At 35.5% G+C, this 15,671-nt stretch overlaps 1 protein-coding gene across 5 annotated transcripts in view; it reads left to right on the top strand.

Annotated features, from left to right (window-relative positions):
- MIA2 (MIA SH3 domain ER export factor 2) overlaps positions 1-15,207 on the top strand; it is a 111,919-nt gene extending 96,712 nt beyond the window's left edge. For all 5 annotated transcript variants that reach the window (XM_060096284.1, XM_060096285.1, XM_060096287.1 and 2 more), the window contains 4 exons: positions 8,027-8,149; positions 12,847-12,905; positions 13,559-13,793; positions 14,898-15,207. In XM_060096284.1, coding sequence (XP_059952267.1) covers positions 8,027-8,149; positions 12,847-12,905; positions 13,559-13,793; positions 14,898-15,064 — 584 coding nt within the window. In that variant the 3' untranslated portion in view covers positions 15,065-15,207. The remainder of the gene's footprint in view (positions 1-8,026; positions 8,150-12,846; positions 12,906-13,558; positions 13,794-14,897) is intronic.
- The last annotated feature ends 464 nt before the right edge of the window (positions 15,208-15,671 follow it).

Here is a 15,671-nt window from a genome sequence, read left to right as displayed (position 1 = left end):
AATTGTGTCTTTAAGATTTTTCTTAAATTTTAAAATATTTTAGTTTAAAACACTTGTGTTAAAAGATAATGACAACGAGAATAACTAAATTTCTGAATGATGTGGATTCCGTAGTTGTTTCAGATTTTCTGTAATTTAGTCCTATTAATGCATACTTTGTAAAATTCATATATTCCCTTAACATGTTAGTACCTGGCTGAAATTAAAAAATTTTTTCTTTACTTAAGATGAGTAAGCAGAAATAATTTTAAATGACTCTATAATTCCAAGGAATCATTTGTTTTTGCACTGTTAAATACTTTGGGGTGGGGGGAATGTTCTTATCTTATATAGTTAAAAAAGATATACTCTAACTTGTCTTTTTCCTGTATATTATATTTCAGATATTTTTATTACTTAGAGGTTTTGTTAACAGTATAGATCTAGTTTCTTCAAGTAATCAACATTTTATTTTCACTATTTTTAGCTGCAAATCAATCTTTTAATAGACCAATATAGGTTTTAATCATCTTTTCTTCCAGAATTCTGCAGTGTAATGTATATGTTCATCTAACATTCTTTTACGTGTTTATAACTTAGAGTGCATGGTGTAGAGCAAGAATGGTTCAGTTGAAAAAGTATTTGGACTGGAAATTAAGGAATTTGGTTTCTAATCTTCACTCTTTTTAATCTTTTTATGTGTTTTGAAACTTGTTTTATCTCTTTGGACCTCAGTCCTTATATACACTGAGAGAGATGAACTGAGTGATCTGTGTAATCTGTTTATCTGAGTAATAGAAAATTTAGTTAGGTATTAATGGTTAATGCTGAGATTTGTTAATGTTCAATCTAGTTGGTAGACCAAATAACGTATTGTAATATACAGTGTTAGTAAAACCAAAGACTATATACAGCATTCTTTTCTAAACCTAATTGATGAACACACCTTTTTCAGTTCTTAAAAACTTCTTGGGCTTCCCTGGTGGCGCAGTGGTTGAGAGTCCGCCTGCCGATGCAGGGGTCACGGGTTCGTGCCCCGGTCTGGGAAGATCCCACATGCAGCGGAGCGGCTGGGTCCTTGAGCCATGGCCGCTGAGCCTGCGCGTCCGGAGCCTGTGCTCCGCAACGGGAGAGGCCACAACGGTGAGAGGCCCGCGTACAGCAAAAAAAACCAAAACAAACAAACAAAAACTTCTTATTGGGAGACTTCCTGTTCTAGGTCAAGCTACAATTTAATCAAATTGGTAAATGTTGACACCAGTAAGCAGTGATAAGTTATGTTAATACCTAGAGCAACCACCAAAAAAATCCTCAAAAATACTATGGATCAGATAAATCATCATCAGAATAGACATGCTTTTCAAGCCCCAAGGGAACATTTCCCAAGATTGATCATATCCTGTGCCATGAAACAAACCTTAACAAATTTAAAAGAATTGAACTCATATAGTGTGTTCTCTGACTGTGGTGGAATTAAGCTAGAAATGAACTATTGATACATGCAATAATTTGAATAGATCTCAAGGGCATTATGTTGACTAAAAAAAAAATCTCAGAAGGTCACATATTATATGATTTCATGTATATAACATCCTTGAAATGACAAAATCATAGAACTAGAAAACAGATTAGCGGATGCCATGAGTTAGGGATGGAAGGGGGAGGAGAGTGGATGTGACTAAAGGGTGGCATGGAGAGATCTTTTTGGTAAAGTTCTGTATCTTGAGTGTGGTGGTGGTTTCACAAATCTACATGTGATAAAATGGCAAGAACTATACATGTTAGTCATAGGACCAATGTTAGTTTCCTGGTTATTATATTGCACTATAGTTGTGAAAGATGTAAACATTTGGGGAAACTGGGTAAAGGGTATGCAGGAACTTTCTGTATTATATTTGCAGCTCTCTGGGAATCTTTATTTTAAAATCAAAAGTTAAAAAAACCCCTTCTTATCTGGATACAATACACATATAGTAAAGTGCAGGTGTTTTAAAGCATATAACCTGATGATTATTTCACAATTTGAGCACACCTATAAACCAGCATTCAGATTAAGGGACAGTTTTCTGATTATTTTTATTCATCTTATGAATTTAGATAGAAATCTTTACAATTAAAGCAGAAAAAAAGTTCTTGATAAATAATATAAATAAGTTAATATTCACATATCATAAGTAATCAGAATTAGAATTTTAACAGGAAAATGTTCTGGAAATAACAAGCCCATTATAATTCTTAATAAATATTGAACTGCAACAAAAATTTAATCAGTGTGACTTACCTTGCTCAGTGTTTCATTCCGTAAGAAGTGGAACTTTATTCTGTGAGGTTCTCATCCTGTTGAAGTTCAGGAGTAGAAAAGCAAACACATGAAAGTGCTTTTTAAAGCCTCTCTTTGAATCACAGTAGCTAACATTTGATTGGCAAAGCAAGTCACATGACAGAATTTGGAACCATTGGGCAGGATATATATTCTACCTCTTAAGAACAAGGATACAAGGAAGGGTAAAGAATTGAGGTCATGAATGCAGTCTACCCAGAGGGATTATACTTCTGTAATGTGTTTTCACTTATTATATAACTATCGTTTAAAAAATATATTGGGTAACATAATTTCTTAGATTTTAAAATTACCTTTTGGAAGAAAGGAATATATGATTTTTCTGTTTAGTTCTACTTAAGTAATTGCCTTGTTTTCTTTGTACTTGCTCTTATTTACAAAGCTGTGCATAGTAAGCAATCTTGAAGAGTAATAATTTAAGCAAGTTTTTAGAAAGTCTTAAAATACGATCTCTTAACTCCCATATTTAGTAGTTACTAATACATTTTAAGAGGCATGCATATTAAAATATTCCTATGCTTTTTATAAACTGTAATTAGTAACTATGTTTCAACAATGCTAGTAACAAATAATTCAAATAAGAAAAGTAATGCTAGAATTTAAACGATAGCTTTTTGACTGTCAGGGTATGAATCTGCAAGATTCTTGGCTTTTAGTCTTTTAATTGATTCTTGAGAATTATATCTACAAATAATCTGTAGTGCAGGTATTAATCAGAGTAATATATTCATGAATCTAACAAGAAAGATATAATTGTGTCTAAGTTCATGTAAATACTTTATTTTGTTAGAATTTTAAGTTAAAAAAAAGTAAGAAAACCACAGATACTTTAATGAAAAAAGTTTCAGTTTTTATCATTTTTTCACTCTTTGGTATTCTTGACCTCTCAGTGTTCCTCTTGATCTTTCAGTGCTCTGACTTCAGTGTCCTTCTGTTCCTCTATCTAGCCTCACAGCCTCCTTTTCTAGGAATAGAGAAGTAATAGAGAAGAATGAGAATCTTAATTCTCAGCAGATCTTGTGCTACTTAATGTAGAGAGATATGCATTAAAGGTGAATTATGTCACTTCCCCTCCTTGTACTTTTTAAATAAATAAATAAATAAATAAATTTATTTATTTATTTATTTTTGGCTGCATTGGGTCTTCATTGTTGCATGTGGGCTTTCTCTAGTTGTGGCCAGCAGGGGTTACTGTTTGTTGCAATGCACAGCCTTCTCATTACGGTGGCTTCTCTTGTTGAGGAACACAGGCTGTAGCCACTTAGGCTTCAGCAGTTGTGGCACACGGGCTCAGTAGTTGTGGCATACAGGTTTAGTTGCTCTGTGGCATGTGGTATCTTCCTGGTCCAGAGATTGAACCCGTGTCCCCTGCATTGGCAGGGGGATTCTTAACCACTGCGCCACTAGGGAAGTCCCTGCATCAAGTTTCTTGATATGCAAGATCATTTACTTGGGATAGGAGAGGAGGGGATTGTCAGAGATTTGGAGGGAGAAAAAGGTACACAGTAGCCATTTAGGAGAGTGAAGCTGCTTAAATGTCAGTGAAATGTGCTATGATTACAGGGCAATGTTGTTTATCTAGTTGAAACTTATGGTCCTAGATTTGAAAGAGACTAGTCAGTACTATGTTTTAATATAGTTTATAATCATAAAAAATTTAATTTATCATTATAGTTACTTTGGGGTGCTTACTTTGTGCCAGATGTTATGTTAAGTGCTTTATATTAATCATTCTAAGAATCTTGAGTGTTATTCCCATTTTACAGATTAAGAAACAAAAACATAGATAATATAGCAAAATACTGTATATCACCTTCCAGAATTTACTTATTAATATTTGTTTCATATATATATATGTGTGTAGCTGTGTGTGTGTGAGAGAGAGAGAGAGAGGGAGGGAGAGGGGTAGAGAGAGAATGGGTACATAAAACATAAAAATAAATAGCACACTATATCAGTTGAAGTCTATTCTGTTTCCTTTCCGAAGGTCATTACGTTCCTTCTTTCCCAGAGGCAACCACTCATGAGTTTAGTGTGTGTAAAGTTACAGTCTATATATGATTTTTTTAAAAGTATTTTTCTATTTTATCAAGTTTTTATCAGCATATATTCTTGAATTCTCTCCATTTTAATATAAAGTTTATTATTTTAATTGCTGTATAAATAAATATATGAATATACCACAATATATTTATCCAGTCTTATCCAGTCTCCTCTGATGAACATTTCGGGTGTTTCCAGTGTTTCACCATTACTAACAATGCTGCAATTAACACTTTTTTTTTTTTTACACATTTGTTCTTTAGAGATGAGTCCAGTTAATGAAATTGCTGGGAAGTAAGATATGCATAGTTTTGGTTTTAATAGATGTTGCCCTTTGGCCTCAAGAGTAGTTATATTTGAAGAATTTGAGAGTAGCTATTTCTTCAATACCTGATGTAAAACTTTTTTGAGTATTTCCAGCCACATGAGTTAAAAGTTTTCTCATTTTTCTTTCTTTGATTATTTTTTGTAGTTCTTTTATTATTAGTAAGCTTGAGCCTCTTTTCATGTTTATTGATCATTTGTATTTCCTCCTGTAAATTGCCTGATCCATTTCCCTCTTGCTTAATAGGAATTCTTAGTATCCTTTGGATACTAATCTTTTATATTTTGCAAATATTTTCTCAGTTTATTATTATGTATGTTATTGTTATACATCAAAAAACAAAAGTTTTAAAAATTTTGTTATAGGCAAGTTAATTTATTTTATGGAATTTTTGTTTTCTTTAAGACTTATCTTTGATAAAAAAATATTCTGTTTTCTTCTAAATATTTAACATTTTGTTTTGATTTTTAAGTCTTTAGTCTGGATTTTATTTTTGTTTTAATGTTTAGTTGGAGAGTTATTTTTTTCCCCATTGGATAGACAGTTGTTTTAATACTGTATATTGGTTTATCAATTTGAAATACCACTTTTATCTTAAATGTCCATATTTGCATAGGTCTGTTTCTTAGACATTTTCTCTGTACCATCAGTTTCTTTATTCCAGAGCCATAACCTATCCATATCAATGCTTTTATCAACTACTTCCTGGAAATTTTGCTTTCCATTCCTTTTAAATTCCTTAATCATTAGATTAAACTATTTCTTCACATTCTGTGTGAAGATGCTTATTGTACTTGATTAGCAAACAGTATTGAATTAAAAAAAAATTCAAACCCTTTATCCATCTTTATAATTCTCTTTCAACCATGCTGATGTTCTTGTTATGTGATAGACGCCCAAATTATTAAATAGTTACCCAAGGAACTATTGCAATCCAAGATTTGTTTTGGAATGAAAAGAGATGAATAACACTTTTGTTTAAACTAGACATCTTGAATTTTTTTCTGATTTTTAGTTTACAAAATTGCTTCACAATGCACTGTACATTCCTTCCCACTCTTTTATTCATTTTTTCCCTGATTCTTTTCCTTCTCCCGTTATTTCTTTTTAATCAGCTCTTTTCTTAGAAGAGTGGTAGGAAACAAAGGTAAAAAGGCAAGAAAGAAGGGAACCATTCATGTCCTTATTTGTATTTTAGTCTTTGATTGGTCATATGCTTTCTACATGGTTTTATCTTATTACATTAAGTGTGTGTGTGTGTGTGTGTATGTACATGTACATATACATGTATATGTGTATTTGAATTTGACCAGAATACCATTGTTTAATTGTTCATCCTTCCTTATTTTTCTTTCAGGGCAAGCTTTACCTCCTCTGTGATATCATTTCTGACTCCTCCAATCAGAATTAGATAGGCCATCTCTCACATTATTTGTATTCCCTTTTATTTAAGGCATTAATTTATTTGTTTTTATTTGTTTCTGTCACCATAAGGGCACAGACTGTATCAAAACCAACTTTGTATCACTAATGCCTGGCACATAATAGGAGCTGGTAGATTTAATTATCCCAGAAGAGGGCAATGTGGACATACGATTGATAAAATAGAATACTTGTAGCAAAATTTTGTATTTCTGAGGTTATTGATATTGTGGGGATGTATTTTAGAAGCAAAATAATGATATGGTATCTTGAGAGCTGATTGAGAAAGAGTTGGGAAGTTTTTAGGTTTCCCCATCTTATCCTTATCCCCTTGCCCAGCTCTGCCATTTAATTAATCCCATGTTTAAAGTAGAAAGGGAAAACTCAGTTTAGATCTCAGTGGGTGTTATTGGCCTTTTCTTCCACTGGGCTAATTCTTTCAGACCTTTGAGACAGCTCTGAAAGGGGGAGGAAATGAGCCTTCAAGACTATCTGGATCTTCCTCTTCTAAGTCACATCCCTTGACCCTTGAGAGCTCATTAAATATAATTCTCTTCACTGACTCTAGTTGTTGCCAGGTGGTATCCTTGGCTTTGTGTGGGAAAGATGTGTCAATAAGGTCCCATGTGGCTGAGTCAGATGACAAGTGACATATCCAACATTGTATGGAGTTCACATTATGAACCACAGCCTGAGACAGTCATGGAAGGTAGTTTGAGGCCATTTGTCTGTATCTATTAGGGTGGGGAAGAGTCACACAGTTTATCCACTTTGTCCTTTGCCATATTTTTGGAGATTGGCAAATGCCTACTTAATCTATCAAAATCTACCATCACCTATCGGAGATGAGATAGACTACCTATATTTTTTCAAGAATGATGAGTTTCACAAAGACCCATGAATTTTTACCATTTTGTCATTGTAAATGACAAAGGAGGCTGGCTATAGAAGCACCTCAGTCAGAGTCTGTGTCTAAATTTGTGTCTCTCCAGATATCCTTAATCTGAGTATTGTGAACCTTCCATTCCTCTTTTGAGTCAGAGATCTTTCCCTTTAGTTTTGGAGGGTTGCTAAATTCCAAAATGTTGAAGTTACTGAAAATTTGATTACTTGATGACCTCAATGATACTCTTTCTGCTTTGCTGACCATTTCTTTTATCATTGTCAGTTCTGCTAAATTTCTTGCTATGCTTACAGCATATTCTGTTTTTTCTTTCTTTGCTAGTAGCTGGCTCCTCAAAGCCTTTTTTGATATATTGATGTATCTGCGTCCTTCCACTGTTATTAAAATTGAAAGTTAATATATGTAACTACATTCTATTCATATATTTTAATTTACACATGGTAATGGAAACTATCAAACTCCAAGGTAGCATCTATACTTGTGTTTACTACAAAAGCAAAGTTATTGCCTTTAGTAAAGTGTGTAATTTTCCTAAAATTGTCTACTGTTATCTACCCAGAATATATGTCAGCCTTTTATTTATTTATTTATTTTAAAATTTATTTATTTATTTTTGGCTGTGTTGGGTTCTTGTTTCTGCGCGCTGGCTTTCTCTAGTTGCGGCGAGTGGGGGCTACTCTTGGTTGCAGTGCGCGGGCTTCTCGTTGCTGTGGCTTCTCTTGTTGTGGAGCACAGGCTCTAGGTGTGCAGGCTTCAGTAGTTGTGGCACGTGGGCTCAGTAGTTGTGGCTCACGGGCTTAGTTGCTCCGCGGCATGTGGGATCTTTCCAGACCAGGGCTCAAACCCTTGTCCTGGGCATTAGCAGGCAGATTCTTAACCATTACACCACCAGGGAAGTCCCTGTGTCAGTCTTTTAGAAAGCAAGAAAAATATCTACATTCATTTTATGAAACTTAAGGAAACTCGATTTATTTTTATCTTAATGAAGATATTTTAAAAACGTGTTTTCTAGGCCAACCGTATCCTGATCCAGTTCTTCCTCCACAAAGGCAAGACAGATTTTATTCTAATTCTGGTAGACTTTCTGGACCAGCAGAACTCAGAAGTTTTAATATGCCATCTTTGGATAAAACGGGTAAGAAATACTTGTGTGTATGTGTTTTTTAATAATGGTGGCATACTAAAGAACTGGAAGCTGCATAAAGGACTAGTATAATTGTGATCTCTGCTTAGCTCTTATGGCCACAGTCTCTTTCCTGAGAACTTCCTGGTTTTATGTTTCTTGTTATTTTGTACACATCCATGGCATCTGCACATATGTTGGTGGTTGGTTTGGGCACCATTGTAATGAGTTTACTATATGAACCCAAGACGGTAAATTTTACTGTGTTCTGTGATTAATTTTCTAGTTTTTCCAGTCCACTGACATGTATCCTGTTTAGTAATTAGGGAAATTAGGCTGGTGTGAATCGATATGTTACAGTCTACCAGAAAAATAATTTGAGTGCATACTCTGTTGATGGGTTAATCAATTACCTTTTTTAAACCTTCCATGCTTAGGTAGATTTAAATTTTACTGAGCAGTCAACTATTTGTCAGGGGCTCTTTTTCTTAAACCACTTCACAGCAACCCATTGAAGTTGGGAAATATATATATCCAGTGTATCTATTAGAAGTACATAACATTAAGGAAATAAAAAGATTAAAAGTAAGTGGAAAATTAAAATTTATGAGTTGAAGGTTTCTTCAGGAAAGGGTATATATTTTAGGGGAGGGGTTTATCCAGTTGAAACATGTATTATTTTAGAAACTCATTCTTCTTTGAATAATAAGGCAAAAAAGCAGACCTGTGGCCTGTTTTTCTGTTATTATAATTAAGTTAACTATTTCTAATTGTTTGGCTTTTGAAATTGTTTTCCCTTGTTAATTCAAGCTTAATGGAATGAAAGTACATGTATGACTGAACATCTGTTTCTAAACTAATGCTATTTAAAAATTTTCACATGTCCATTTTTTTTTGTAATAGAACAGTATCCAATTTAGCAAATTTTAAAGTGCTTTCTGTTTGGAAGGTAGCCTGCATGACATGGTAGATAATATAATTACAGTAAAGTATAGTTTTTAGCTGTAAGAAGCTAATAATTAAATAGGAAAGAAGGACAAATATATATGCTTAACTAATACTGGTCATAATAGTAAGTCCCATGAGAGAATATGTTATGTTCACAGAAAGGGAGAGCTCCCATATAGTTGAAGGATAAAGGAAAACTCCATGAAGGAGGTGGCATTTGAGCTGCTTTTGAGGGAATTTGAAAAGTTAGTTAAGAGGTAAGGGTCTGTGCTAGTAATAATGAACAGTATAAGCAAAAACAGAAGAGCATGAGTTGTTGATGGAGAATGGCTGTAAAACTGAGCTATTAATCCCGATACAAGATCTTAAGAGGGTTAAATGAGTTAATGTGTGTGGAAGTATTTTGTAAATAGAAAAATTTCTATATATGTAATATATTATTATTGGTTTATCAGTTTATGGTATTTACATGAAGGAGAGTGGTGAGAGATAGGTTGATACATTAACTTAGCACTAGTGCTCAGTAAATGTTTATTGAATGAAATGAATTATCTCATTTAATCTGCACAATGAACCTATAAAGTAGATGCTATTATCCTGATTTTACAGATGAAGAAACCCAAGCTCAAAAAGGTGCTCACGGTCTCAGGTAGGAGGTATTAGAGCCAGGATTTGATCCGATGTCTGTCTGACTCCAGAGCCATTGTCTTGATCCCTATACTGAAATGAGAGGGTAGTGGATCAATCTAGTGCATCAACCCTGCCATTGATGCACTAAATACCTATAGAATGCTTACTGTATGATAGGCACTATGGTAGCTGCTGTATTTCAGTGGTGAATAGGTCAGCATTCCTTATACTTTGAGGTCTAGTAAAGGTCTGTAGGCAGTTGCACTACATAGTGACAAAAGTAACGAGTGCAAAATGTTATGGGAGCATATGGGTCACTAGCCACTAACCCAGATGAGAGGTGGTGGTATTTTTTTTTAATAAATTTATTTATTTAATTTATTTTTTTGGCTGTGTTGGGTCTTCGCTGCTGCGCACGGGCCTTTCTCTAGTTGCAGCAAGTGGGGGCTGCTTTTCATTGCAGTGTGCAGGCTTCTCATTGTGGTGGCTTCTCGTTGCAGAGCACGGGCTCTAGGCGTGTGGGCTTCAGTAGTTGTGGCATGCAGGCTCAGTAGTTGTGGCTCACGGGCTCTAGAGCACAGGCTCAGTAGTTGTGGCACATGGGCTTAGTTGCTCCGCGGCATGTGGGATCTTCCCAGACCAGGGATCGAACCCGTGTCCCCTGCATTGGCAGGCGGATTCTCAACCACTACGCCACCAGAGAAGCCCTAGGTGGTGGTATTTTGAATGTGGGATTGTCAAGAAAATCTTTTTGGAGGAAGTGACGTATAAGCTGAGAATTAAAGGAGAAATTAGCTGGGCCAAAATGATGTTGATAATGTTTTGGGAGGAGAGAATAGCATCTTTAAAGACTTAGGATTAAGAGTGCCTCTTAAATTATGGCTGCAAACTGGAGTTGAAGGTGCACTTCAGGGAATATTGAAACAAGCAGTGAAGGGGTAAGCAGTGCATAAAGTTTTCAAGGACCTGCAAGCCTGTTCAGAAATATTGGACTTATTTGCAGGATAATAGGAACACATTAAAGGACTTTAAACAGAGAAATAATCAGATCAGATCTGCATTTTAGAGAAATTGCTCTGGTTACTTTATGGGGAATAGATTGGAGGGTGCGGTTAAAGGTTGGAAGGAGGGTAACTTTTTAGGGGACTGTGACAAGTCTACAGGGTTGATGGTGGTGACTTAGCAGAGCAGATAGATGTGAACAGACACAGAAAAGATAGAATTGGGAGGACTTAAGATTGAAGGCATGTGGCAGTGAGGGAGGAGGAGGAGCCTTGGCTGATGCTCAGGTTCTTGGCTGGGGCACTTGGACCATTCATTGTTCGGAGACAAGGAACAAGGAGCAGCAGAACATTTGACAGGAAAGATTATAAGTTACGTTTTGAACTTACAGACTTAGCTGCACCTGTGATACACCTGCATGACTATTCAAGTAGGCATTTCAAGCTCTGAAGTCCTGGGGGAAATATCTAGATCTCAATTATATGTCTGGAAGTCTGTAGTGATATACATCAAATTAAAGCTGTAGGAGTGGATGAGATTTCTCAAGGCAAGAATGAGAAGAGAGTAGGGCTGAGGGTGGAACTCTGAGGAGCAGTGGAGCCCACCGAGGGGACTGAGAAGGAGCAGCTAGAAAAGAGAGGTAGAGAGGGTGCCATCCCAGTAGTTGAAGGCTGAGAGGACTTAAAGAGGGAGGGAGTAGCCAACGATGGTGAGAAATAAAATTAAATGAGGACTAAAAGTTCTATTTTAATTTAGCAAAAAAAGAGACTTTTCTATCTTGGGGGAAGTAACTTCAGTGGAGCAGTGGATGTTGCACATAGATTGCGCTACAGTGAGGACAAAATGGGAGGCATTCTGAATAATATATATAGAACAGTTTTTCACTGTGAAGGGGAGAGCTAGCTGTAAGGGGGTGATTCTCTTTTTCTGTCTTATTTTAAAATAGTAGTTGGGAGAGACCTGCTGATAGGATGGGTCTAGCAGAAAGGGTGGAGGGAGGCAACAGAGAGAGGAAGATCCCTGTGGAAGCTGGAGGAGGGGGACTCTGAGTACAGAATCAGGGTCTTAGATTGTCTAGAAGAATCCTTTCCCATGATATTAGGAAGTAAGATCATAGGAATATAGTGGCTGATACATTTATATGTTTGACTACAAAAAGTTAAGGGAGTTTCTAAGTGACTGGTGTAGTAGGTTTGAGGAGAATGGAGGTTTCAAATTGAAGGGAAAACTGGCTTAGAAGATGCAGAAGGAAGGCTAGGCAATAGGCAGCTGGAAATGTGGCTGGAGGTCTGTCAGCCTGGAGTGGAGACAGTCTACACGGCTCTGTGGTGTAGTTTACCCCCACAAGTGCTAAGTGGCTCAGGTATAGGCAGAGTGGAAGCAGAGAGTTGAATTAATCCAGGGCTGAATGTTGTCAAGCACATGTGAAAAATGACCAATAGCATAAGGACACTAGTGACGGGCTGTTAGTGATGGAGTTTGAAGTCTGTTAATTAGGGAAGGAAATGAAGAAAGGAGGAAACTGAGAGTTAGATGAGAGGACTGGAAGCTTCAGTGAAATCCAAGGACAGGTATAGAGGGAGTAACTACATGAGAAGGCTAGGAGAGGATAGGTAGTCGTGGTCGGAGAGAGGGTTGTTTGAATTTATGTTCTTAGAGCCTGAGCAGTTCTTGATGATAAAGTCCAGAAACATTTATTTTGAAACAGTGGCTAATCCAATTGTTAGTCTGTGTTACATGATGGAGGAATAAGGAAGGAAAGATGAGAGGGAAGAAGGGAGGAAGAAAGGAAAGGGAAGAAGTAAGGTGGGAGAAAAATGAAGGAAGAAAGGAAAGAAGGAAGGCAGGAGAAATATGAAGGAAGGAGGGAGGGAGAGGGATGCTACCTCCTGGAAGCTTCCTTAATGATGCTCCTTTCAGGATTGCCTAGGCACAAGATAGGGAAACCACAGTCACATGCCTTTGCAGAACTCTTGAGTCTGCCAAAATTTCTGGGGACCTCAAGTTGTTCTTGTGGCCCTAATACAGGATGCTGGTGTCAAGCTGGTTGTCAGTGTCCTTTGTGATCTCTTGATCTAAGAATGGAGCGATAAATCATGTGTTTTTCACGGTTTAACTTTTATGTCTAGATGGGCCAGTGTCTTCAGAAATGGAGTCCAGTAGAAATGATAGCAAAGACGATCTTGGAGTAAGTACTGAAAAGTGGAATTTTATCTATGTATTCAGGATCTTTCTAATCGCTTGGTTTACTAGAATAGAAATTTAGCTAGCCATCTAGTTTTTGATTAAAAGCTGCTTTTTTCTTTTCCACAAATATACTTCGTACTTAACATTATAGCTGTTTCTTTTCTGGATTGTACCCTATGGTGATAAGTACAAGGTACAGACTTGAGGTTTGATTTAGTTTATATAGTTAAACAAGAACTTGAATTTTCCCCCTTGGATTTTTATGTTTTAAAGTATGTTTTCTGTTTACCGCGCTTACAGTCTTGGTTTTTGGTCACCTGGGAAATATTAACATAAGCATCTTTTCTTTTTCTCAGTATATGCTTGATAAAATAAATGTATATTTTGGTACTCTTGGACTATTCTTATGTTTTATCTTTAGCCAGATTATTACTTTGTTGGTTAAAGCTGTTTTCTGTTGAGTTAATAAAATATTCATGATAGCTAAAATTCATCTGATATAGAAAACAGAATATTTCTCTGGAGCCTTTTAGGATATCATAGACTGCTTTCTGCCTAGGTGCCTAGATGCTTTCTTCTAAGCCTAAGCTTTTCAGGACAACTATTGCAAATTATGCTGTTGTTTAATGACTACCATTTGTTAATTTGCTGTAGAATTTAAACGTGCCTGATTCATCTCATCCCATTGAAAATGAAGCACCTGGCCCTGGCTTGGTTCCCCCACCTCACCCTCCAATCAGAGGCCCATTGTTTCCAATGGGTACAAGGGGCCCTTTCATTAGAAGGGGTCCTCCTTTTCCTCCACCTCCTCCAGGAAGCATGTACGGAGCTTCCCGCGATTATTTTCCACCAAGGAATTTCCCTGGCCCAGCACCTCCTCCATTTGCAAGTATGCTTTTTTTTTAAGCTTAATATATGTCTTATAGAGTAGATCAGAAATATTTATTTTACTTTCTATTCATGTAGTAATACAGTGGAGGAAAATTTTTCTCAGCTTCTGTGAGTGTGACATTACTTTTCCAGATTGGGAAGATAGCCAGCCATCAGTAATGAGGCCTCATCAGTAATGAGGCTTCAACTTGATTCATCTTAATAATGTGGAATTATTTCTATGATTCAGTAATCAAGAAAATCATTGGCTCTTTGCAGCAGTCTTATGTTAAGACTAAAATTGTTTGTATCTTATTTGATAGAAATTGGGTACTCTGTCAATTAGTAAAAGTAATTTCAATTTATATTTTTGCATTAAAATGACTGGCTAAAGTATTTTTTAAAATCTTTTTTTCATAAGTAGCTCCCATGCAGTCTTATTTGTTTAAAACCTAAAATGTGTTTATCATGTTTGGACTAATTGTTGAATTTATTGAAATTCCTCATAGCCTCACATACAAAAAATGGAATAATTATTGCTTTTATGTCTATACATTGCCATTTAGAACTATAGGTTTCAGCAGAATAAATACAGGGTTACCAAACACTAGGAAAAAGCCTATCATTTGCCTAATATAGTCATTCCTTCCCTCATTCCGCCTCTATTTTTAAAGTTTAAGATGAATTAAAATGAATTTTAATTGGGAAATTTAAAGACAGTTTTTGATATAACTAGAAATATTTTAGGATAGTATCAAATTAGACTTGGGAATTACTGATCTCAGTTTTAAGTCTGGTGAAAATTATATTACATGAAAGCTTTTTTTAGAGTAAGTTTTACTAGATTTTGAAATAATTGTTCTCCTTTTCAAAAACTGTTGATGTTAGATTTTCATAGGACAAAAAAGTTGCACCTAAATTAATGATATTCCCTTTAGTCGTAGTTGAAGAGAATATGTGTTGCTCAATGTTGTAAAAATTCATTTGTTAGATCAGGTAATTATTCTGGTGTCAACTTTTGAAAGTAAAGATAGGTACTGGCAGTTATAAGCTAATGATTTACTGGGGCTGCAGTACAGGTGCTGAAAGTTAAAAAATGTCTTTTACCAATCTCTTTGAACAGTGAGAAATGTCTATCCACCAAGAGGTTTTCCTCATTATCTTCCCCCAAGAGCTGGATTTTTCCCTCCACCCCCGCATCCTGAAAGTAGAAGTGAGTTCCCATCAGGGCTGATTCCGCCCTCAAATGAGCCTACTACTGAACATCCAGAACCACAGCAAGAAACTTGACAATATTGTTGGGTCTTTCCTCAAAAGTAATTTTGACTTCTTCTCATTTTCAGTTTAAGTAACTGCTGTTACTTAAGTGATTATATTTTTGCTCAAATTGAAGCTTAATGGAATTATAATTCTCAGGATAGTATTTTGTAAATAAAGATGATTTAAATATGAATCTTATGAGTAAATTATTTCCATCTTATTTTATTCTAGATAGTATAATTATTTTAATTTAACACATCCACTATCACATAAACAATAATGAGAGTTTTATATATGTAATCTTGCAGTTGGGGATAATTTGAACTCCAAAGGCTGTGTCTTTATTCCAAGAACTGTATTTACTATGGTTGTAGACAAATGTGAAAGTAACTTTATGCTTAATTAAATAAATATTAATTGATTTAAAAACTTGTTTGGCATTGATAATAATAAAATCAGCTAGTTTTTTTTATAAATATGGCTCCATTAGTTAGTTTCTTTACTTCTGCCCATAGCTTTGAGGCTCAAAACTAATGCTTTATATGGGTCTTTCCCATTCAGTTATCTTAACCAAAAATGTGTTCTCTTTCTTGCAAATAGACATGAATGACCCAAAGCAACAAATTAATACACTTAA

Source organism: Mesoplodon densirostris, chromosome 4 (genome assembly GCF_025265405.1).
Source record: "Mesoplodon densirostris isolate mMesDen1 chromosome 4, mMesDen1 primary haplotype, whole genome shotgun sequence".
NCBI classification, from domain to species: Eukaryota; Metazoa; Chordata; class Mammalia; order Artiodactyla; family Ziphiidae; genus Mesoplodon; species Mesoplodon densirostris.
The sequence above is the reverse complement of the archived record's forward strand: the minus strand, read 5'-3'. Positions and strand labels throughout refer to the sequence as shown.